Below are 23459 nucleotides of genomic sequence, written 5' to 3'. Positions count from 1 at the left end.
AGATTAATTTCAACAACAAAAAATTCTTAAATAAAAACAGAATTATCATGACTTCCAACATGGGGGAAGTAAAGGAAAACACCAACACATTTGTGGTGAAATTGTTCATCTTTATGGACTATCAAAACCATCTCATACGGATTTATCTAAGTGTTTTTAAAAAAACATTCATGAGGGCCTCCCCGGTGGCGCAGCGGTTGAGCTCTGGGTTGCGAAGCTCCCCCGCGGCCTCTGCGGCGCCGGTTCGATTCCCGGCTGCTCCCCGGCCACCGGAGGAGGGTCCCACATGGCCCGCAGACCTCTCCTGCCGCCCGCTGCTCCCCTCAGCAGTGTACTTCGGTCCTTCTGCCTGCTCTGCTCCCCGCTCTGGCTCTGGTGAATTCTCTCACCCTCCCGCGGTTCTGACTGTACCCAGTGCTTGTATAAACAAACAAACAAACAAATAAACAAATAAATAAATAATACATGCCTCTTTAAGAAATAAATAAATAAAACAAAACAAAACAAAAAAACATTCATGAGTGTAATGCATAAAATCAACCAAATGTACTGATACTGGGCCTCCCTGGTGGTACAGGAGGTTGAGTGCAGCGTTGTGAAGCTGTCCACAACCTCTGCAGTGCCAGTTCAATCCCTGCCGGCCACAGAGATACCCACATGGCACGGCAGACCTCTCCTGTCTCGCCCACTGCTCCCCTCAGCAGTGCATTTCATCAGTCTGCTTGTTCTGCTCCCCACTCTGTCTCTGGTGAATCCTCTCACCCTCCGGCACATCTCGCCTATACCCCCATTCTTATATAAATAAATAAATCTTTTAAAAAAACAAAACAAAACAAAACAAATGTACTGGTACTTCTCCCTGCATAATTAAAGCAGGATTCTTGATTACAGTCTAAAGCGCCCTCTAGGGCTTCTATGTGAAAATTTCTTTTAAGACGGTGACTTTTACATATTAATAATGGCTTGAGTTCCTTTTTGGCTTGGACAATCCTGGTTTAGGCCTATTATCCTGCTATCCTGTTTGATTCAACATTTGCCTGAATATTTTCTCCTCAATGAACAATGAATAATTACTATTACTAGCATTAAAAGAAGCTGAAACTGGGGAGTGGGAATTGTATGGGGACTATAACCAAGATGAAAATGCATACATAGGGCTTCCCTGGTGACACAGCAGGTTGAGCGCTGCGCTGTCAAGCTGTCTGCAACCTCTGCAGCATGGGTTCCATCCCCGGCCCACCAGGGAGCTACCCACATGGCACGGCGGACCTCTCCTGCCTCACCTGCTTCTCCCCTCAGCAGTGCTTTCGGTCTGTCTGCCTGTTCTGCTCCCCACTCTGTCTCTTGTGAATCCTCTCACCCTCCCGCACCTCTGGCCTATACCCCAGTTCTTGTATAAATAAATATTTTTTAAAAAAAAGAAATTTCTGTTCTTTAAGTTACCCAGACTACAGTATTTTGCGGTAGGAGTCCGAGTTAATGCAAGCAGTGAACAGAGATGTCACTGGAAGATGTAGTAAAATTTGAAAGCTGACTGGTAGTGACCCATCTGTTTCCCCCAATCCTTTCCAAATACAATGGAAAGGACACCTCCTTTTCCAGATTAGCAGGGCATTTGCTTACAGAAGAAAATGTCCCCAAGCAGGACAGTTCATCCCTCAGCCTCTGGAGGTGGGGAGAAGACTCTGCTTACTGCTGTCCTACATCCAACAGACCAACTAGTTGTGCCAGGCCCACCTACCTCCCACCTGCAGGATGTGCCCAACCATCAAGGCACAGCTGGTGGGGGCTGTGAGTTAGGGTGTGTGAAATATTTGCAGAAAAAAGAGGCTGATGGTGCAGCCTCACAGCACATAGAGACCTATCTGGACAACTTTGAATAATGATTGGGTTGCTTCTTACATGATATATGTCCACAACTATTAATTACATTCTTTTTAATTTTGCTGTAATCCCTTTCAATAGCAATGAGCTCAAAATGGAATTTATATTTTACTGGAATATTAAGTGGTGAACTTCCAACTAAATGTCATCATTTGTTACCCTCCAGACAAAATTGATGTCAGTTCAGAGAGTTGTTGGGTGCAGAAAGCTGAGTCCTTGGGTTACCTCTGAGCAGTTTTGCCAGAGCTCTGCTTTCAGGGGTACATGGCGAGATTCCCCTTGAGACAAAGACTTTTGGTTATATCTAAAAGGTCAGGTTTGTTATATAAAAAATAAACGGAAAACATGATACGTGCATGGACACAAGGCGGCAGGAAGAGCAAGGTTGTGTTAGTGGGCAGAATGAGGGCCAACAAGAACCCCAAACCTTGCATGCTCTAAATAGGTTCTGCCATCTGCTGCATAAAGCAAAGCCTATTCTTAGTGTGAGTTACCTTTAATAGGAAAGAACATTAATGCAATTAGTGTGCAACAGTGACAAGAGAAAGAATAAAGTTAAAATAGTTTCCCCATGAAGCACCCAAAGTTACCCATCCCCTCGTGGGTAAATGCCCAGCCAAATAGGGTTGGCCCAACACAGGGTCACTGAGGTCTGAAAGGTTGCCCCAAGTCTACGGCACCTTCTGGCAGGGACCCATATAGGAAATAGGCACAAGTGGCCAGGCCAGTCTGGAAGGAAAAGCACAAAATCAACACCCAAGTCACAATAAAGGCTGCCATTGTCAGCCTCCCCAGGGGTCTCTCACCCACATCTCTGTCTCTTTCAAGTGTCTCCTTCCATGTCCCCCAAGTCCTGGGTGCAAGTCAAGGCCAAGAAGCAAGTGCAGCTTCCTCTTCACAAGCCTCTCTGCTCCACTGCCTCCTGCAGATCTCTCCTTCCAGCTTTCAATCCCAAATCCTTCTTAGCTTCCCCTCACAGCTCAGCTCCACCCTCCTTTGGGTGGAGCAGGGAACCAGGAACCTTCCCCTTTCTATGGTGATGACAGTTACCAGTCAGTGAATTGAAAGGCCTGCCTTGTCACAGGCGGGCAGGAGAGCTACATTTTTGCCAGTGCACAAAAGGTCCTCATAGAGTGTTCTTCCTTAGGGGAGGTGTTCATTCCTTTGTGGAGTTCTTATCTGTAGTTAAATGAATTACTTCTGGGGTGTGACTAGGTTGACTTGTAAGGACCAGTGATTCTTTACAATGACCCTCAATTTCCATATCCCACCTCCCCTCTGCGCCTCAGGATACTTTCTATAGCAGCCTGAAACTTCCTACAGAAGGATTTTTCAATTCTATAGCTGGTTTAACAACTATGTTAATCATTTCTATCCCCACCTCCTGTTTCTGGTCTCCTGACGCCAGCATCCTAAATTTTCTACTCTTAGCCTCCTTCCAAAGTGATTAACAACTAAGTGAAAACCCCAAAACATAAACCTGCTGAAGAAGCATTATAATTCACATCAAAAATTAGTAGATATCTTGGGCCTCCCCGGTGGCGCACTGGTTGAACGCTGGGTTGCGAAGCTGCCCACAGCTTCTGCAGCGCTGGTTCGATCCCTGGCCGCAGGGCGAGGGTCCTGTTAGGGGGAAATGATGTCCTGAGCTAATCCCATACAGGCTTTGTGGACCCCACCCCCACTCCAGACTAAAGCCATCAAGACACTGGGAAAGACAAATCCCATCACCACCAAAGGGAGGGTGGCTGGGACCTGAGGGTGGAGTTGGGCAGCCAGGTTGGATATAAAAACCAAACACGTGGGGCTTGGAGTCTCTCGCGATCGCTCGCCTCCTGGCTTCACGGCTCCTGGCTGGCGGCAGCTCTCAGAGTGCCATTTGGGATTCCAGGTCGGCGGATCGGGTAGGACGCATTTAAAACTTTGTCTCCCACTTTTCTCCCTGAGCTGTACATTTCCTCCTTTCCCCTTCCCTTGTCAATAAACCTTTTATTAACCTTTCGCGTGTGCCTGCAGTAGAGCATTGATAAGTCCTTTTAAGCGCGTGGGTGAGGACCCACAGTCAGGCACACCGTTTTGTATCGGGGTTGCTCTACAACAGTCCCACATGGCGCGCAGACCTCTCCTGCTACCCACTGCTCCCCTCAGCAGTGTACTTCATCAGTCTGCCTGTTCTGTTCCCCGCTCTGGCTCTGGTGAATCCTCTCACCCTCCCGCGCTTCTGACTGTACCCAGTGCTTGTATAAATATAAATCAATCTTTAAAAAAAAAAAATTAGTAGATATCTTGAGAACTCTATACTGTAGTTTATCACAGGCAGCTGTAGAAGGTGCTTACATAACAGTTAGATCCAGTGATTATTCTAAATTGACTTTGCCATATTTGTATTTCACATTTTTTTATGTTTGAGTACAAAAATTGAAGCAAAAGCTATGATCTAGCTGTGGTCATAAAAGCAGTATGTTATGAACAGTTCAATGTTTCCATTTTAAATCAGTATTACCAAGACATCACCCAGAAAGATCAATTAATTCTGATGATGGTTTTGTAACAGGGTGGTCCCCAGGAAAGGGGGAGGTTCCCTGCCCCACCCAAGAGAGGGTGGAGCTGAGCAGGAAGAGGAGAAGCTGCAGAAGATACTGAGGAAGGAAGCAGGATGGAGCCAGGAGACCTGGAGGAGGCGCATGGAGCCTAGAGACACGTGAAGAAACTGCACTTGCCTTCTGGTCGTGGACTGGGGGACACAGATGTGGGTGAGACCCGTGGGGAGGTGACAATGGCAGCTTTTATCTTGATGTTGATTTTGCTCTTTTCCTTCCAGGCTTGTCTGGTTGTTTCTGGCCCTTTTCTGTGGGTCCCCACTGGAAGATGCTTTAGACTTGTGGCCGGCTTTGGGGCCTTGCTCTGGGCCAATCCCATTTGGATGGACTTTTACCCACGAGGGGATGGGTCACTTTGGGTGCTTCATTTAGAAACTAGACTCTTTGCCTTACCTGTATTGTTTTCTAGTTTTATTAAAGTTCCTTCCCATTAAAGTCTCATGTTTTGTGTTGATGCGGCGGATGGCAGAACCCATTTAGAATAGGCAGGTTTGCGGGGTTTGGGCTGCCCCTCTCCCTGCCCTATAACAGATTTGGCGTCCAACATGATTTAGGACAGAGCCATCCGTGGTTAGTCAGCCCCATGGGGAAATTGGGCTTCCCTATGGCACTGGCTACCAGAAGCGCAAATGTCATTTTTGGTTTCTCCAGTGTGTTTGTTTCATATGTCGATTTGCTGTTGAAAAACTGGCTTGGGCTTTGTGAAGATTCTGTGTGTTTGTGTGTAATTTGTTTGCAGTGACTTGCTAAGAGATTTTAACTTGTGGAAATTTTTTCTGTGCCAGTGCCCCTCTCCCTGTCCTATAACAGTTTGATCGTTTCATCCAACTCATGGAATGAAAGTAATGCTTTTGGATGTGTAGACTGATTAAAATGAAATATGTGACATTGTAACAGGATGGTCTCCAGGAAAGGGGGAGGTTCAGGTTCCCGGCCCCATCCAAGGGAGGGTGGAGCTGAGCAGGGAGAGAAGAAGCTGCAGAGGAGACTGAGGAAGGAAGGAAGCAGGATGGAGCCAGAAGGAGATCTGGGGGAGGCCCATGGAGCTGAGAGACATGTGAAGAAACTGCGCTTGCCTTGTGGTCGTGGACGGGGTGACTCAGATGTGGGTGAGACCCGTGGGGAGGTGACAATGGCAGTTTTTGTCTTGATTTTGATTTTGCTCTTTTCTCTCCAGACTTGTCTTGTTGTTTCTGCTCCTTTTCTGGGGGTCCCCACTGGAAGGTGCTTTAGACTGTGACAGGCTTTAGGGCCTTGCTCTGGGCCAGTCCTGCTTGGGTGGACTTTTACCCACGAGGGGACGGGTCACTTTGGGTGCTTGATTTAGAAACTAGATTCTTTGCCTTTCCTGTATTGTTTCCTAGTTGTATTAAAGTTCCTTCCCATTAAAGTCTCATATGTTTTGTGTTGATGTGGCGGATGGCAGAACCCATTGAGAGCAGGCAGGTTTGCAGGGTTCTAGGGTGCCCCTCTCCCTGCCCGGTAACATTACTGTCAATTTTCTATAAGTTTAGTTTAAAAGTTCAATATTACAAGTGAAAGTATTGTTTTGCAATGACAGTGTCAATTTGGTGGAGTACGGCATCCCTGGTAAAAGCATTTTACCAAATAAAGAAATGAAAGTTTAAATTTAAGATATGGGGGCCTCCCTGGTGGCGCAAGGGGTTAAGCACAGCACTATGAAGCAATCCCCAGCTTCTGCAGCACGAGTTCCATCCCCGGCCGACCAGGGAGCAACCCACATGACGCAGCAGACCTCTCCTGGCTCGCCCGCTGCTCCCCTCAGCAGTGTATTTCAGTCAGTCTGCCTGTTCTGTTCCCCACTCTGTCTCTGGTGGATCCTCTCGTCCCCCCCAAAATCCCCCCACCCCCACATCTCTGGCCTGTATCCCAACTCTTGTATGCATAAATAAATAAATCTTTAAAAATAAAAAAATAAATACATAAATTTAAGATATGGAGCAGATAAAATTGGAATTGGCTACAGAGTAAATGGAATTCACAATTTCAGCCAAAGAAGTTACATTTTTATACCAACTGAAACAGAAGCTGATTTGTCAAAATTTCCAAATTTTGAATATGCCAAATAATCAAAATATTTTTATTATAAAATTAAGCTTGGTAGTACTGTTAGCGGACAGGATGAGGTAAGGGTACCCTGTATCCTGAGACGTCCAAACCTGCCTACTCTAAATGGGTTCTGCCAGGCCTCACTGGTGGCACAAGAGGCTAAGATGCAACCTATGAAGCTATCCGCAGCCTCTGCAGCATGAGTTCAATCCCCAGCCAGGGAGTGACCCACATGGCACAGCAGACCTCTCCTGTCTTGCCCGCTGCTCCCCTCGGCGGTGTATTTCAGTCACTCTGCCTGTTCTGTTCCCCAATCTGTCTCTGGTGAATCCTCTCATCCCCTTCCCCATACCTCTGGCCTACACCCCAGCTCTTTTATGAATAAATAAAGAAAATAAATCTTCAAAAAAAAAAAAGAAAGAAAGAAATGTAATCAAACAATCCCTAGAGCACTGAAAACCTTCAGCTTCTTAACTTACTGGAGAATTACAATTACTGAAAACAAAACTTGCAAATGGGAAAATACAACAAAGCAAAGAATGTAAATAAAATAAATGATAAATACTCAAATCATCATTGAAAGGTCCATGCAGGAAGCCAGAATGCAGGAGCCAACCAGGAAGCCCACCTGGGGGGCAGGAATGGGGATACCTGCCTGGAGGACTCAGACAATGAGGCTCCCCCCTCCCCCTACGAGTCTCATCTCAGACAAAGAACCTCTACCTGCCCTACAAACTTTTCCCACTGTAGGAGCCCAACCACCCACCTGACCTCTCCTCTCCCTATAAAACCCTGCTTCCCCCTAACAATGTGCGCGACTCCACTGACCCCCGCCTTGGGTCCCTGAGGTCCACCCGGGGCGCAATAAACTTTCCCTCCCTTTGAGAAATGTAGCCTGGCTCTCCTTTTCTTTACCGCGCCGAACCTTTCAATCATCCAACATTTAATTTGAAATTCTTTAATTGCTTTTCAGATTTATCCACTTCTGGAAAGACACTTTCAAAATGTCCACTGGAATAAATTAAACAAAAATAATGATAAAATGAAATATTCCTTCTAATAAATCAGCAATAGCAAAAAAATAAATTAGTTCAATATCCACTGGAACCAAACAAAGTTAAGCGGACTAATAACTTTTTAGCATCTCAGTTTTAGGAGATATCAAAAGAATCATATCTGCAGATAATTTGGTGAACTCTGCCTTCTACAAGTATTTGTCAAGGAACCATACTTTGAATGGAGGGAAATAAAAGCACATTATCCAGAAATATGTTTTAACTGATTATTTACATTTATTTTTTTCTTTTTCTTTTAAGATTTATTTATTTATGCATACAAGAACTGGGGTACAGGCCAGAGATGTAGGGGGTGAGAGGAGTCACCAGAGACAGAGTGGGGAACAGAACAGTCAGACTGACTGAAATACACTGCTGAGGGGAGCTGCGGGCGAGACAGGAGAGGTCTTCTAGCCCATGTGGGTAGCTCCCTGGCCAGAATTGAACTCAGACCTTAGCAGTGATAGCACTGAGACTTAACCCCTAAGCCACCAGGGAGGCCCCTAAAGCTGTCCATTTTTAAGACAGCTGGCACATTTAGGCTCAACTATAACTGCAGACCCAAGCAATTAATTGACTCCATGGAACTTAAAAGAAACAAACCCTATATCTTTCAAGCTGTGGGTAACTTTTCCACGTATAATCTTCAATGCTGCAAGATACTTTATGTTGCATCAATAGTATCTTGATACTTAAGTGGTAAAACTATAATGTAGAGCTTTTATATTGAGGTGAATTATATATTATTTGACCATAAACCTTACCTTCACTAAAATTACAAATTTTCTATAATATAGGGATGGCTTTTCTATAATATGGGGATGTTGTGAAAAGGTACAACAGATGCATGATGGTTAAGTTTAGTCCCTGAACAGCAGTTGGTACATATTCTGCTCTGCTTTAAGTGTCACTATTGAGACCAGGAACTCTTAAAATATGACTGTGTTTAATTTATGTACTTAAATTTTCTGATGCGTTTGTTGCATTTTAATTGTTTCAATGATGTTTTAAATGTACAAAATCTTTTCCTTTAAAAAGAAAAATAACAACAAAGTCATTACAGGTCTTTCTCAATTTATAATGGGAGTTATGTTCCAATAAACCCATTGTAAACTGAAAATATCTAAGTCAAACGTGAATTTACTACACCTAACTACAAAACATCACCCCTTCACCTAGCCTACCTTAAATATGCTCAAAACAGTTGCATTAACCTCCAGTTGGGCAAAATCATCTAATATTTTATAATATAATAAAGCTTATTTTATAATAAAGAGTTGACTATTTCATATAATTTGCTGGGTACTATACTGAATCTGAAAAAGAAGAGAATAGCTGTGTTAATGGAATATAAATTCTTTTAAAGATTTTATTTATTTAATAAATAAATAAAGTGAGCTGGGGTATAGGCTAGCGATGCAGTGTGTGTGTGTGGTGGGTGGGGGAATGAGAGGATTCACCAGAGACAGAGTGGGGAACAGAACAGGCAGTTTGACTGAAATACACTGCTGAGGGGACAGGAGAGGTCTGCTGCGCCATGTGGGTAGCTCCCCGGCCAGGGATCAAACTCATGCTGCAGTGGCTGCTGATAACTTCATAATGCTGACCCTTAACCCCTGTGCCAGCAGGGAGGCCCTGAATATAAATTCTTTTTTTTGTTTGTTTGTTTTATTTTTTTTTGTTTGTGGGACCCTCACCAGTGGCCGGGGATCAAATTAATGCTGCAGAGGCTGCGGGCAGCCTAGCAACCCAGTGCTCAACAGCTGTGCCACCAGGGGAGGCCCTGAATATAAATTCTTAACAATAGTTAGACAAAGAAAGCATTTACTAAATAATCAAAGTGAGAATTTGAACCTAGGAAGTGGTCTAAGAGATTTGACTCTGTGAGAACTGTTTCAATAAACACAAGTGTGAATTTGATTCATATAGGTAGGAACATTGAGTCACTGACATTATGAATGTAATTATTCTTGAATAAGAAGGGTTTGTAGTTCTAAGTTGTCCTTACCTAAAATTATGTTGATGCTAGGGGAAGGCAATGCAGGATTTAATTTTTTTTCCTTGCAGAGATGGAAAGTCTGGGTACCCATTGTTAAATCTATTGTTTTTTTATTAATCTTGAAGGACTGGCTTTAACTTCAGGCCACAAGTTTTTGCAAATAGGAATGAGCCTGTGTTCTTTTGCCTGCTTTGTTATTTTGCCTGCTAGACTAGGGGCAGGTTCCCCTCAAAAATTTACAATGTGTTTATAATTGTTTACCCTGTGATCACAAGGCTGACTAGTTGCTGCCACCACATCAAGAAAGGGCATGGAGAAGTGCATAGCAAGAAAGGATAGGCTGGGGAAAGAGGAGAATTCAAAGTCAGTTTCTACGAGTGTATATTGCTTTACCACCATCATAAAGTCCAAAACCCTCAATTCAAACAGATATAAGTGAGGAACCATCTACCTTTACCAGGCAATTAACCAAATGTGCTACCAGATAGTGAAAATATGCAAAGTAGGTATTAAGTTGCTGTAACACAGTGGTCCCCAGGAAAAGGGGGTATTCCAGGTTCCCTGCCCCACCCAAGGAAGGAGACACTTAGAGGGTGAGAGACCTTGGCCGCCTTCACCTTGATTTTGATTTTGCTCCTTTCCTTCCAGACTTGCTTGGGCCCTTCTAGAAGCCCCTTTCCAATGGGTCCCCAACCATCGATGAGGTGCCTTAAACTTGAAGCAGGCTTTCTGATCTCAGTGACACTGCTTTGGGTCATTCCTGTTTGACTGGACACTTACCCACGAGGGGATGGGTAACTTTGGGTGTTGAATGTGGAAACTATTTTAACTATATTCTTTCCCTCTCTTCTCTGCATTGCCATTAATTGTATTAAATTTCCTTTCCATTGAAAGTCTCGGGCACTACGGTGTTTTGTCTTGATGTAGCCGATGGCAGAACCCATTTATAGCGGGTAGGTTTGGGGTTCTGGGGACCCCTCCCCCTGCCTAGTAACATTATTAAGTCAATAATGTTTTTATCTATTAAGGATAATAGATTAAAATTTTACCTGAAGGTACAAGATTTGTTTTAGATTAGGTATCCTGTAAAGCAGGTTTTGATTTGTTTTGAAACAAAGATTTCATTGCAAATAATTTATTGGGTAGGTAAAGGGGATATTGATAGGGGAGCAGCAGGAAAGGAAGGATATTTAATGGGGGGCTGTGTTGTATGTTGTTAAGCCATGAATAGAACTTAACTCCACCAGGAAGCACTAAAACAAACACAAGCTTAAAAATCATCCCAAGCCAGGGGAGAGGAAACTGGAGTAATTACACCCTAACTCCCAACAGCTACAGATTTAGGGCTTCTGGGGGGTGTTATTAACTCCCCAGCATTTCTAGATACTCACAGTTGCAAATGAGAAGGCAGTAAAATGATAAGATCTTCACGGAAGTGGGCAGGGCACCGACAGTATCTGCCACATCCTTGCAAGGATGAAATATATCTTTATATAAAGTAATTGTGCAAATGCCCTGAATCGTCCCCTTCCCCACATCAAAATAAACAGTCAAAATCAAGCAGTGATGGTTTCTTAAGTAATTGTAACCAAGAAAAATCATTCTATTTCAAACAACCTTCCCCAAATGCAAATTTCCTAGAGTTTCAAAGAAAGTGATGTTATTATATGAAAGGGACAGAAATATAGGTTTAATTTAAACTAAGCGATGGATTGCAAAATATTTTGAGAACGCCCATGAAGTTGTCCCTACCAAAATAAAACAAAAATTTGTCAGCCTAACCAGATCCCAAAATAGTGTCAATAAATCATTTATGGATTGAGCTGCAGGGCAACAATAACAAGCAAATGTAAGTCAGTTGTGAAATTCAGTACATCAAAAAAGGAAGGACTTATGGCGCTTGGAGTTATGAATTGAAATGTTTTCCTTTTTTTTTTTTAAGATTTATTTATTTATACAAGCACTGGGGTACAGGCCAGAGGCGTGGGAGGGTGAGAGAATTCACCAGAGACAGAGCAAGGAGCCCAACAGGCAGAAGAACTGATGAAATACACTGCTGAGGGGAGCAGCAAGCAAGACAGGAGAGGTCTGCCTTGCCATGTGGGAATCTCCCTGACTGGCCGGGATTCGAACCGGCGCTGCAGAGGCTGCAGACAGCTTCACAGTGCTGCGCTCAACCCTCTGCGCCACCAGGGAGGCCTGAAATGTTTTCCTTTTTTAATGGAAAAAATTGAGTTTTTTTTCATTTGGATTTTTGGTTCATTGGTTGGCTGGCTGGTCATCTGCGTGTGTGGGCGGGGGGGTGGGTATGGCAGGAGAGTGATAAGTGTCTGCTGCATTTGGTTTTGATTGTGAAACACACTGAGGGACCTTCCTGGTGGCACAAGGGGGTTAAGTCCCAGCACTATGAAGCTAGATGCAGCCTCTGCAGCATGAGTTCCATCCCCAGCCAGGGAGCTACCCACATGCCACATCAGACCTCTCCTGTCTCACCCGCTGCTCCCCTCAGCAGTGTATTTCAGTCAGTCTGCCTGTTCTGCTCCCCACTCTGACTCTGGTGAATCCTCTCACCCCCAGCACCTCTGGCCTACACCCCAGTTCTTGTATGCATAAATAAATACATCTTTTTTAAAAAGAACACACTGAGAATATTGCTCAAAGGAGTATGGTTTCCTCTAGTTAGCAGATGACAAGCCTACAGTCCAGAGAAGAATTTCTCACCTAGTGTTCACCTCTGTAAATCACTCCCCAATTTTACATCCATCCCCACCTCCTTAAAAAAATGACAAGCATTCCCACTGTCACATCCTGGGTGGATCTCAAAGGGTATTGGAAATAGCGCGTGCAGCTGTTGGCTCCAAAAACAACATCCAAAGCACTTCAGTGCCCCGTCTACAATGCAGGCAGTGAAAGACAAGAATAACCCTTTTTTTAACCAAAGAGTCTGCCTGGAAAAGGCAGGATAAGCCCAACTTACAAGTGGAGAAGAGAAGCTCCATTGTCAAGGGGAGGAAAAGGTTTCTGGGAAGTTTGTACAGCCTTAAGTAGATACTATTAACATGCTAGGTCTGGTTTTCTCTGGGTTCGAGTGAGTTTCATTTTCTTCCTTACGTATTTATTATTTCATTTTTTTAAAGATTTGTTTATTTATGCATACAAGAGCTGAGGTGTAGGCCAGAGGTTCAGGGGCTTGAGAGGATTCACCAGACAAGAGTGAGGAGCAGAACAGGCAGATCTACAGAAATACACTGCTGAGGGGAGCAGCAGGCAAGACAGGATAGGTCTGCTGTGCCATGTGGGTTAGCTCCATGGCCAGGGATCAAACTTGTGCTGCAGTGGCTGCCTATAGTTTCATAGTACTGACACTTAACCCCTTGTGCCACCAGGGAGGCCCCTCTTATTTAATTTTTTGACATGGATCTGTATTCTATAATCAGGGGGAAAAATCATATAAGCTGTATTGATTTTTGAAAAACTGAGGGAAAGACAAAGTAACTAGGAATAGAAAAGATAAAAGGGAAGAAAGAATGTGAACTCGGTGCTCACTTAGTCATTCAATCATTTAACAATTCTTTGGTCAGATATCATGCCAGGTACAATAATTAAATGGTGGTGGTTGTGGTAAGGAAACCAAGGCCTTCAAAGCAAACCTGTCCACAGCAATTCTTAAGCCAACCTCTTGCAGAATCAGTGCTAACCCTATGAAGAACTGTAAGGAAACAGCATATGCTAAAGCCCTGATGCAGGAAAGCCTTGTGACTGACTTCAAACTGACCTGTGTGAAGAAATGGAGGTGGGAGGTGGAGGTGAGAGCAGGAGGCAGATTTGAGAAAAGAGCAGAGAAAATTCCCTCAGGCACCTGAAAGCCAAGGGGGAAAAAATTTTAATCCCAATACAGTGAAAGCCATTAAAGGATTTTAAGCAGGGGAGAGAAGTTAGCTGATTGACATTTTGCATTGATCTCTCTCACTACCTGGTGGCTTGGAGGGGGAGACAGGTAAGGAGAGTGTGGTTGTCACAGCAGCAGGAACACACCTACACTCTTCCTGCCTTGCCACCAAAATTGCTGCAGCCTCAGCCATCTGGCAACATTACCCCAAAAAGTCTGATAATCATGTTGGACTCACTCAGGCCTCCCTGGAGGTGCAGGGGTTAAAATCTCAGCACTATCAAGCTATCCCCAGCCACTGCAACATGAGTTTGATCCCTGGCCAGGGATCCCTGGCTAACTCACATGGAGCAACAGACCTCTCCTGTCTCACCTGCTACTCCCCTCAGCAGTGTGTATCAGTAGATCTGTTACAGGACAGGGAGAGGGGCAGCCCAAACCCCGCAAACCTGCCTATTCTAAATGGGTTCTGCCATCCGCCGCATCAACAGAAAACATAGACTTTAAGGGGAAGGAACTTTAATAAAACTAGGAAACAATACAGGTAAGGCAGAGTCTAGTTTCTAAATGAAGCACCCAAAGTTACCCGTCCCCTCGTGGGTAAAAGTCCATCCAAATGGGACTGGCCCAGAGCAAGGCCCCAAAGCCTGCCACAAGTCTAAAGCATCTTCCAGTGGGGACCCACAGAAAAGGGCCAGAAACAACCAGACAAGCCCGGAAGGAAAGGGGCAAAATCAACATCAAGATAAAAGCTGCCATTGTCACCTCCCCATGGGTCTCACCCACATCTGTGTCACCCAGTCCACAACCAAAAGACAAGCGCAGTTTCTTCACGTGTCTCTAGGCTCCATGCGCCTCCTCCAGGTTTCCTGGCTCCATCCTGCTTCCTTCCTTAGTCTCTTCTTCCGCTTCTTCTCTCCCTGCTCAGCTCCACCCTCCCTTGGGTGGGGCAGGGAACCTCCCCCTTTCCTGGGGACCACTCTGTTGCAGATCTACCTGTTCTGCTCCCCACTCTGTCTCTGGTGAATCCTCTCACCTCCTGCACCTCTGCCCTATACCCCATTTCTTGTATGCATAAATAAATAAAATAAATCTTTAAAAAATCATTGTTTGACTCAGCTCTAAGACATCCCTTGTAACCTTCACCCCAAACCTGTAAACATATCCAGCTCACACCCCCACTTTCTCAGGGCCCTGCCACCCAGACCCTTAGCTACTTCTTGCGCTATAGCTTCCATCTGCACTGGTCTATGACTCCCCCATAATCACTATAGGGGAGAAAGGAAATTTCTCCCTACTCCCCTGCACTCTTCTCTGGTTGGTTGAGCAATCATGTTACCATCAGGCAAACTAACAGAGGGGAAAAAATGTAATTACAAATGTATTGTGTGGGGAAATTCACAGCCATGATTTCAAAGTTAGCGAGGCAAAATAGGGGGTATATATCCTGAGCTAGGGAATGACATAGGGGTCAGGGCTTCGAGGCATGAGGAGGAGGACTCATAAGGGGAAGATCAGATGCTCTGTAATCAGATAGATGTTGGTCCTGCCATATAGCTATATGTTTCTCTAATGAATAGGTTATTTCCTGTAAAAACCATAATTAGGTAGTTAAAAGACTAGTAAAATGTTCTCATGAGGGCCTCCCTGGTGGCGCAAGGGGTTAAGTGTCAGCACTATGAAGCTATCAGCAGCCACCAAAGCACGAGTTCGATCCCCGGCCAGGGAGATAATCCACATGGTACAGCGGACTTCTCCCGTCTCGCCCGCTGCTCCCCTCAGCAGTATATTTCAGTAAATCTGCTTGTTCTGCTCCTCAAACTGTTTCTGGTGAATCCTCTCATTCTCTGTAGCTCTGGCCTGCACCTTAGCTCTTGAATGCATAAATAAAATAAATCTTCAAAAAAAATTTTTTTTAAAGTTCTCATGATCCTGCAGGATCTCAATTGATTTCAGCTTGAGATAATCCACAGTGGCATCTTTGGGAGCCCTGTCCATCATCACCCTTTTTCCTTTACTCCTTACCTTCTATTTCAAAGTTATGCCACCTCTGTGCTCCTAGTAACAAGTATCATATTGTTTCTTTGTAAATAGTTCTGTTTCTTGGAATTGTAAAACACCTGGGTTTAAGACAACTTCAGAAAGATTCTGGATCAACTTGCAGGTTTTTATGAAAAGGAAACAGACTTGGTATGGTTAGAGGACTTTTGCAAAGTCTTGAAGGTTAGGGCTACTGGCTTCCTATTTAGAGTTCTTTACATGATTCCAAAACAACTTTTGCAAAGTGCTTCTTGTTACATAAAACATGTCTACACATACTACCTCATAGAATCACTGCAGCCCCCAAGTAATGGATATAAATGGAAGTGGAGAAAGTTGGAGTTCTGAAAGAGTGACTGAATCAAGCTTGGAGCCAGATCTTGTGGTTCTAAGCAGGAAAAAAATAAGAAAAAACATCCCAGTTGTTAGATGAAGTTAGTCCACGGGCATTGAAGTTAGAGGTTTCCTATTTCTACTCATTATTTTCGGTTAATATCACAATACTTCTGTGTGTATTAACTTTACATTCCTTCTGAAGATCAGATTTTTTTACTGTGATGAAAAAGGGACTTAGTCCAAGCTGGGTGTTCACTAGAAGGAGGGTGAAGCCTTTGGAAGGGAGAAAAAAATTAAAGCACAAAGAAAATAAAGACAAGAGTAACCAGTTTTACTGAATTGATCATCAGGCTTAGGGTCAGAAGTCATTATGGCAAATGCCATTGTCAGAAGACACTCTAAAACTGGTGTTCTCATTTTAGGCAAAAGTTAATTCAGCACAACTCCAAGCACACAAGAATGTGGATGGTGTGTACAGTTCATTACTAAAAGATTTGAGCTATATAAAAGTTGGATCATTTGAACTGTGGGTTTGTTTTTTTTTTAGCACATTTGAGATTTAGAGTTTGAAATCCAGTGTCAGAATTATTCTAAGTGATGAAAAATATGTCCTTCATTCCTTTGCAGTATGTGGAAGAGATTACTGCTTCAGCATAAATATATTTTGGGATGCATTGCATCTTGATGCTACAATTTGTTCTATTCTTGTTCTGCAAGTGGAAAGGGGTCAGGGGCCCCACATAACTGACACTCAGCAGCAGCAGCTGATTGAAGCAAGGCACCCAACAACATTCACCCGGGAGAAGAGGCTCGATCCTCTGAGTCCAGCAGAGACAGGTTAACAGAACATATATGCGAGGATTATTGCTTCTTTGCAATTATCTTGCGTTTCCTTTAATGAGCTCAAACATTTTTTTCCCAAACATCAAACTTATTATTTTCAACATCCCCTTAGGCTTTGCCAGGTACAGTTACTTAAGTGTGCAATAGAGCTTCCCAAGTGTGAATGAAATAAATCTGCACTTACCTCAAATGCTAAGTATTGTAAAAATATAGCTCATTCCCTGAGCAAAGAGAGATCTGAGTGTCTTAATTGAAAGACCAAAGGAATTATTAAGACTTTTTTTTAAGATTTTTTAAAAGATTTATTTATTTATATATATAAGAACTGGGGTACAGGCCAGAGGTGTGTGGGGGGGGGTGAGAGGATTCACCAGAGACAGGTGGGGAACAGAACAGGCAGACTGACTGAAATACACTGCTGAGGGGAGCAGCAGGTGAGTCAAGAGAGGTCTGCTGTGCCATGTGGGTAGCTCCCTGGCTGGGGATTGAACTCGTGCTGCAGAGGCTGCATCTAGCTTCATAGGGCTTATGCTTAACTCCTTGAGCCACCAGGGGGGGCCCTTTTTTTAAGATTTTATTTATTTATTTTTGCACAGAAGAACTGAGGTGGAGGACAGAGTGGCGGACAGGACAGACAGGCGGAGCTGCTGAAATATACTGCTGAGGGGAGCAGTGGGTGAAGACAAGAGAGGTCTGCTGCGCCATGTGTGGGTTTCCTCCTTAGTGGGGGATTGAACTCAGACAGTAGGGGTGATAGAGTTGAGAATTAACCTCTAGGCCATCAGGGAGGCCCAGGACTTTCTTAATATTATCCTTTAGCCTTGGAGAAATGGCTGTGATAACAAAGCAAGCAAACAATACTGTTGGTTTTTAGAAGGCTAAGCAAGAATGTCGAAATCAGCAAGGGTTCTGCTGAAAACGATCATACAAAATGCACATATCAATCTGATCATATTTCAGGACATCTCCTATGTTACTGCATTCCGTTTAGTTCACACTCCTTCCCAGCTCAGCCACCCAAGTTGTAACAAGCGGGTTCTGGTTTAGCTCAGTCGAGCACTGCAAGTCTGGTGGCATAGAGGAGTCTGTAAAATACCTCACTCTGCATACTTCTCATACCTATCAAGAGACTCCAGGATTGTGGTTCACAAGTATACAGGAAGTTTGCAATGCATTACCTTGGCCTTGGGGGCTTATGCATTCCTCAGAGTCAACTGAAATCTGGAGGCACTAAATCACCTTTTCTAACACTGGATTCTCCTGTAACAAACCAGTGTTTAAGATCAGGTAGGCTGTCTAGTCAAAGATGATGAGATTAAACCTTGAATATCAGTGTTTCCAGCTTTTTAAAGCACTGAATGCTGCTTCTGTACATAGAACCTAAATCTCAATAAGAATTCTTGCAACTAAGTACTGTTTGTATTCCTGCTATTTTTATTTCTTTGGGTAAATGCACTGAAACTGTCTTTCTATTTAAGATTCAGATGAAAGCAAAAAATGAAAATAATGTTTTAGGAACGCAAAATAGGAAACACTAGTCAAAATGTCACATCTGCTTTCTTAAAGATTGAACTTTACATAAACAGCATTTTATTTGCCACTGAATTTAAAAAAGCTAATGGGGACTTGGTGCAATTGAATAGGCTTCTATTTTCAGGCAGTTTCTGGTTCTTAGAAGTATATTTTATGAATAAGAATGAGTGTCATGAGCCTCCCTGGTGGAGCAAGGGGTTAAATGTCAGCACTGTGAAGCTATCCGCCGCCTCTATAGCACGAGTTCAATCCCCAGCCAGGGAGCTACCCACATGGCACAGCAGATCTCTCCCGACTCACCCGCTGCTCCCCTCAGCAGTGTATTTCAGTCAGTCTGCCTGTTCTGTTGCCCACTCTGTCTCTGGTGGGTCCTCTCACCCCCCACATCTCTGGCCTGTACCCCAATTCTTGTATAAAAATAAATAAATCTTTAATAAATAAATAAATAAATCTTTTTAAAAATTTAGATGAGAAAATGTATATGAAATTTACTTAATGTGCATTAAGTATGCAAACATAAAGGTCACTGTATAGTAACTCTAAACAACTTTTTACTGGGCTTCTCAAAAGGGACCAGTCTGACTTTCCTTCACCCTCATTTTCTTGTCTCATCCCCATATGAAAAGGAAGAAGGAAAAAAACAACATCATGAAGGTATTTTTACTTTGTGACTAGGTTGATGTGTGATCATAATATCATATATGTGCTCCAACCTTAAAACTGAATATATGGGGCCTCCTTGGTGGTGCAGTGTTAAAATCTCTGTGCTATCAAGCTATTGCCAGCCACTGCAGCATGAGTTTGATCCCCGGCCAGGGAGCTGACCCACATGGCGCAGCAGACCTCTCCTGTCTCACCTGCTGCTCCCTTCAGCAGTGGATTTCAGTAGCTTCACCTGTTCTGCTCTCCACTCTGTCACTGGTGACTCTTCTTAATCCCCGCACCTCTGGCCTACACCCCAGTTCTTGTGTGCATAAATAAAAAAAAAAACCTTCCCAAAAAACCCCTGAATATATGCTATTTGTCTTTCATATATGCATTTCATTTTAGTAAATCACATACTGAGACGTTTTTATATCCCTCAACCTCCCAAACATACCTTAAAATTAGTAATGTGGGGCCTCCCTGGTGGTGCAAGGAGTTAAGCACAGCACTATGAAGCTATCCTCAGCCTCTTCAGCACAAGTTTGATCCCTAGACATCCAGGGAGCTACCCACGTGGTGAGGCAGACCTCTCCTGTCTCACCTGCTGCTCCCCTCAGCAGTGTTTCAGTCTGCCTGTTCTGCTCCCTGCTCTGTCTCTAATGAATCCTCTCACTGTCCACCTCACATCTCTAGCCTGCACTCCCATTCTTGTATGCATAAATAAATAAAAAACTCTTTTTAAAAAATCTTTTTAAAAATTTTTTTAAAAATCTTTTAAAAAAATTAGTAATGTGGAATTATGTTTAGATATTCATATTTGAGACTTCCTATTTTAAATGTTTCCAATAATTTGCAATGAAGAAAAATAAATAGCAAAGTTATGCTCTGTTCCTAAAATGGACAAACTTTAATATAGGGTGCTACTTCCCTATGTTTATAGCAGCACTATTTACAATAGCTAAGCTTTGGAAACAACCCAAATGCCCAAAAATAGATGACTGGATCAAGAAGATGTGGTACATATACACCATGGAATATTACTCAGCAATCAAAAAAGATAAACACATGCAATTTGCAGCAACATGGATGGTGCTGGAAGGGATCATGCTCAATGAAATAAGCCAGAAAGAAAAAGAAAAATACCGGATGGTCTCACTCACAGCAGGAATCTAGAAAACTTAAATAAGAGACCAGGAAAAATAATAACTATAAGAAAGTAAAAATCAAAATCAACAAACAACTATGAACCAGAGACCCTCTAGGGGGGTGGGGGGCGGGGAAAGGAGGAATTGGGGTCAAAATAAGGGGGTTGCAATTGTATGGGGAAAATGAAAATAAAATTTAAATTTAAAAAAAAAAGAAATGTAAAAAAAAAATATATATATATAGGGTGATACTTAAGCATGTCAGACCACTAATGATTACATGGAGAATACTGTAATGCAGAGATCGCTAATATATCTTTTTAAAGATTTATTTTATTTATTTATGCATACAAGAACTGGGGTGTAGGCCAGAGGTGCTGGGGGGATGGGGGTGAGAGGATTCACCAGAGACAGAGTGGGGAGCAGAACAGGCAGATCTACTGAAATACACTGTTAAGGGGAGCAGCAGGAGAGACAGGAGAGGTCTGCTGTGCCATATGTGGATTTGCAACCTGGCAAACTCAGGCCGTAGCTGTGATAACGCTGAAACTAAACCCCTATGACACCAGAGAGGCCCCCCCTTTAATATATTTTAAGATTTGCCCTTTAGGTATGGCTGATTTGGGGAAGCCTCCTGAGATTCCTATATCACCTGAAATATAAAGTCATACATCTGCTTTTTAATTTAAAAGGTAATGTATGTTCACAATAATTTTGCAAAATTCTTTAAATCTGAGTGTGCATGAAACTAAGGTTACAGTAATTACACTGCCAACAGAGGGTGTGGCCCTAGTTTCCACTGACACCACAACAGGGCTTGTTCAGGAACCTGGCGTTTCTGTTGTGTCTGAGTTGACACATATCCTAGCAATGAAGATCAGCAGCTGACCGGCTGTTACCTTAAACTGAGCTTGCCAGTCTAGCAACAGAACTAGCCTCCACAAGTTTCTTCTTTCCACCAATGAGTTTACAAATCCTGATTCTAGCATGCATCAAGTAACAAAATCTTACCTATTCATTTAGTCATTTAGTTGACTGGTCTGTTAGTAGTTTATATTTTTAGTTATGTTTCCAAAAGTTTTACCTATGTGCATTTGGGAAATTTTGATAATGCATATTTTAAGTTTCTGAAGTACAGTATAGTAAGACTAAACTCCTATGTGAAAGTACTGAACAGCTAGATTATTCCACTAAATGTGTCACTTATATTCACTAAGAAATTGAGTTAAGTAATAGTAATTCAACAGTTCGACCAAATTAAACAATGATTAGGGTCTCCCTGGTGGCTCAAGGAGTTAGGTCTCAGCACTATAAAGCTAATGCCAGCCTAATGCCACTGTAGCACAAATTCAATCCCCAGCCAGGGAGCTACCCACATGGCACAGCAGACCTCTCCTGTCTCGCCCACTGCTCCCCTCAGCAGTGTATTCCAGTAGATCTGCCTATTCTGCTCCCCACTCTGTCTCGGGTGAATACCACCTCCCCCCATCCCAATCCCACACCTCTGGCATAGACCCCAGTTCTTGTATGCATAAATAAATAAAAATAAATCTTTAAAAAAAATTAAACAATGATTAAATAATTTGCTCACGGTTATTTATCAAGTCAGGGATAATGCCTAGGAATAAAGTTTAAAATCTAGAACTAAATTTACCAATAAATTAAAATACCTAATTTTTAATGATTTTTTTTTTTTAAGATTTATTTATGCAAGTACTGGGTACAGTCAGAAGCGCGGGAGGGTGAGAGAATTCACCAGAGACAGAGCGGGGAACAGAACAGGCAGACTGACAAAATACACTGCTGAGGGGAGCAGAGGGAAACTTACCCCATTCCACACCCTTCTCTGCTAACACATATAAACTCTGGATAAACACAACAAATTGTTTTTAAGGGCATAATTGTGCAGAAAGTGAGAAATCTCCCAGAAATAAAAAAAAATCAAAACCCACAATGGTGATTAGGAATTAAAGACCTTGAAGGAATACGAGGATAGGAGTGTGGGGTTTAAGAGGGAATTAAGCACCTGGCATAAAGCAGGGGGGCAGAAAGGACTAGAAAAATTTCAGCCTGGCGGAAGGCAAGTAGTACACAAGGCCGTCACTGGCCTTGGACTTAAGATGGGAACAAAGTCACCCATGAGAAATTAGAGATTTAAGCCTGTCAAAGGCATACGGAAGCACTTCAAATGCACTCCACCTGCTCAGGTGGGAACCCACACCCCAAACTGAGGAAACACGCAGGTCTGGAAATAAATGAGGGACAGAACTGCCTCGCAGAAACTTCGCCACTCAGGATGCACGAAACCCCTATATTGAACTTACAAAGTTGATAAGGCATATAAACAAGGAAACCACCACGAAGAAGAAGGAATCCATTAATAAATGAAAAAGAATTTACTCCAACAAAAATACAGATATTAGAGAGCTCTAAGAATTTTAATGTTTTTAAAATTTATGACAAGATAGAGGATAGACTAAAGAAATAAGTCATGAATAATTCATTCTGGGGGCCTCCCTGGTAGCTTAGAGGTTAAGTCTCAATGCTATCACCAGGAGGGTCCGAGTTCGATCCCCAGCCAGGGAGCTGACCCACATGGCGCAGCAGACCTCTCCTGTCTCGCCTGCTGCTCCCCTCAGCAGTGTATTTCAGTACATCTGCCTGTTCTATTCCCCACTCTGTCTCTGGTGAATCCTCTCACCCCCCCACCTCTGGCCTACACCCCAGTTCTTCTATGCAAAAGCTAAAAAAAGGAAATATTTAGATAAATAAATAATAAAATATGTCATTAGTGGGAGAGAAAGGAGACCACTATAATATTTTGAACACTTCTTCAAATTTTTTCTCATCTTCCTCTGGGAGAGTTAGTTCTTTTTTTTTTTTTTTAGAGATTTATTTACGTATGCATACAAGAACTGCAGTACAGGCCAGGGGTCCAGGGGGTGGGAGGGTGAGAGGATTCACCAGAGACAGAGCGGGGAGCAGAACAGGCAGATCTACTGAAATACACTGCTGAGGGGAGCAGCGGGCGAGACAGGAGAGGTCTGCTGCGCCATGTGGCTGGGGATCGAACTCATACAGGGGATGGAACTCATGCTGCAGTGGCTGGTGATAGCTTGATAATGCTGAGAATTGACCCCATGCACCACCAGGGAGGCCCAAATAGATATTTTTTATTTTCCTGGTAAACAAGACCGAAAAGGAAGCATCATAGTTTCCGGAGTTTGCTTGAGATAATGTAAAAGAAACATGTGTGGTCAGTCAGGAAAAAATAAAATAGTATTCTTAGAATTTTGCCTACCACAGAGAAAAGCAGTATTACAAGATATAATATGCCCCAGGTTACACCGCATCTAACGTATTTGCTCTTACCAACTTAGCTGAGCTCTAGAGTAAACAGGGCACAGCCCCAGAATCCTA

The 23459-nt window shown here is 43.1% G+C and overlaps 1 protein-coding gene across 3 annotated transcripts in view; it reads right to left on the bottom strand.

The window, feature by feature from the left end:
• Window positions 1-23459, bottom strand: part of RNF144B (ring finger protein 144B) — a 149084-nt gene that overhangs the window by 116005 nt on the left and 9620 nt on the right. The window contains exon 1 of one of the 3 annotated variants that reach the window (XM_054698333.1): window positions 2691-2922. The exons of 1 other annotated variant lie outside the window; for it this stretch is intronic. In XM_054698333.1, coding sequence (XP_054554308.1) covers window positions 2691-2696 — 6 coding nt within the window. In that variant the 5' untranslated portion in view covers window positions 2697-2922. Of the gene's footprint in view, window positions 1-2690; window positions 2923-23459 lie in introns of those variants that run through there. One more of the 3 variants, XM_054698336.1, reaches the window with a different exon arrangement.

This window comes from Talpa occidentalis, unplaced genomic scaffold (genome assembly GCF_014898055.3).
Source record: "Talpa occidentalis isolate TD23 unplaced genomic scaffold, MPIMG_talOcc4v2.1 talOcc4.2, whole genome shotgun sequence".
In the NCBI taxonomy this organism is placed as follows: Eukaryota; Metazoa; Chordata; class Mammalia; order Eulipotyphla; family Talpidae; genus Talpa; species Talpa occidentalis.
Note: the sequence above shows the minus strand (reverse complement) of the source record. Positions and strands in the feature narration are given on the sequence as shown.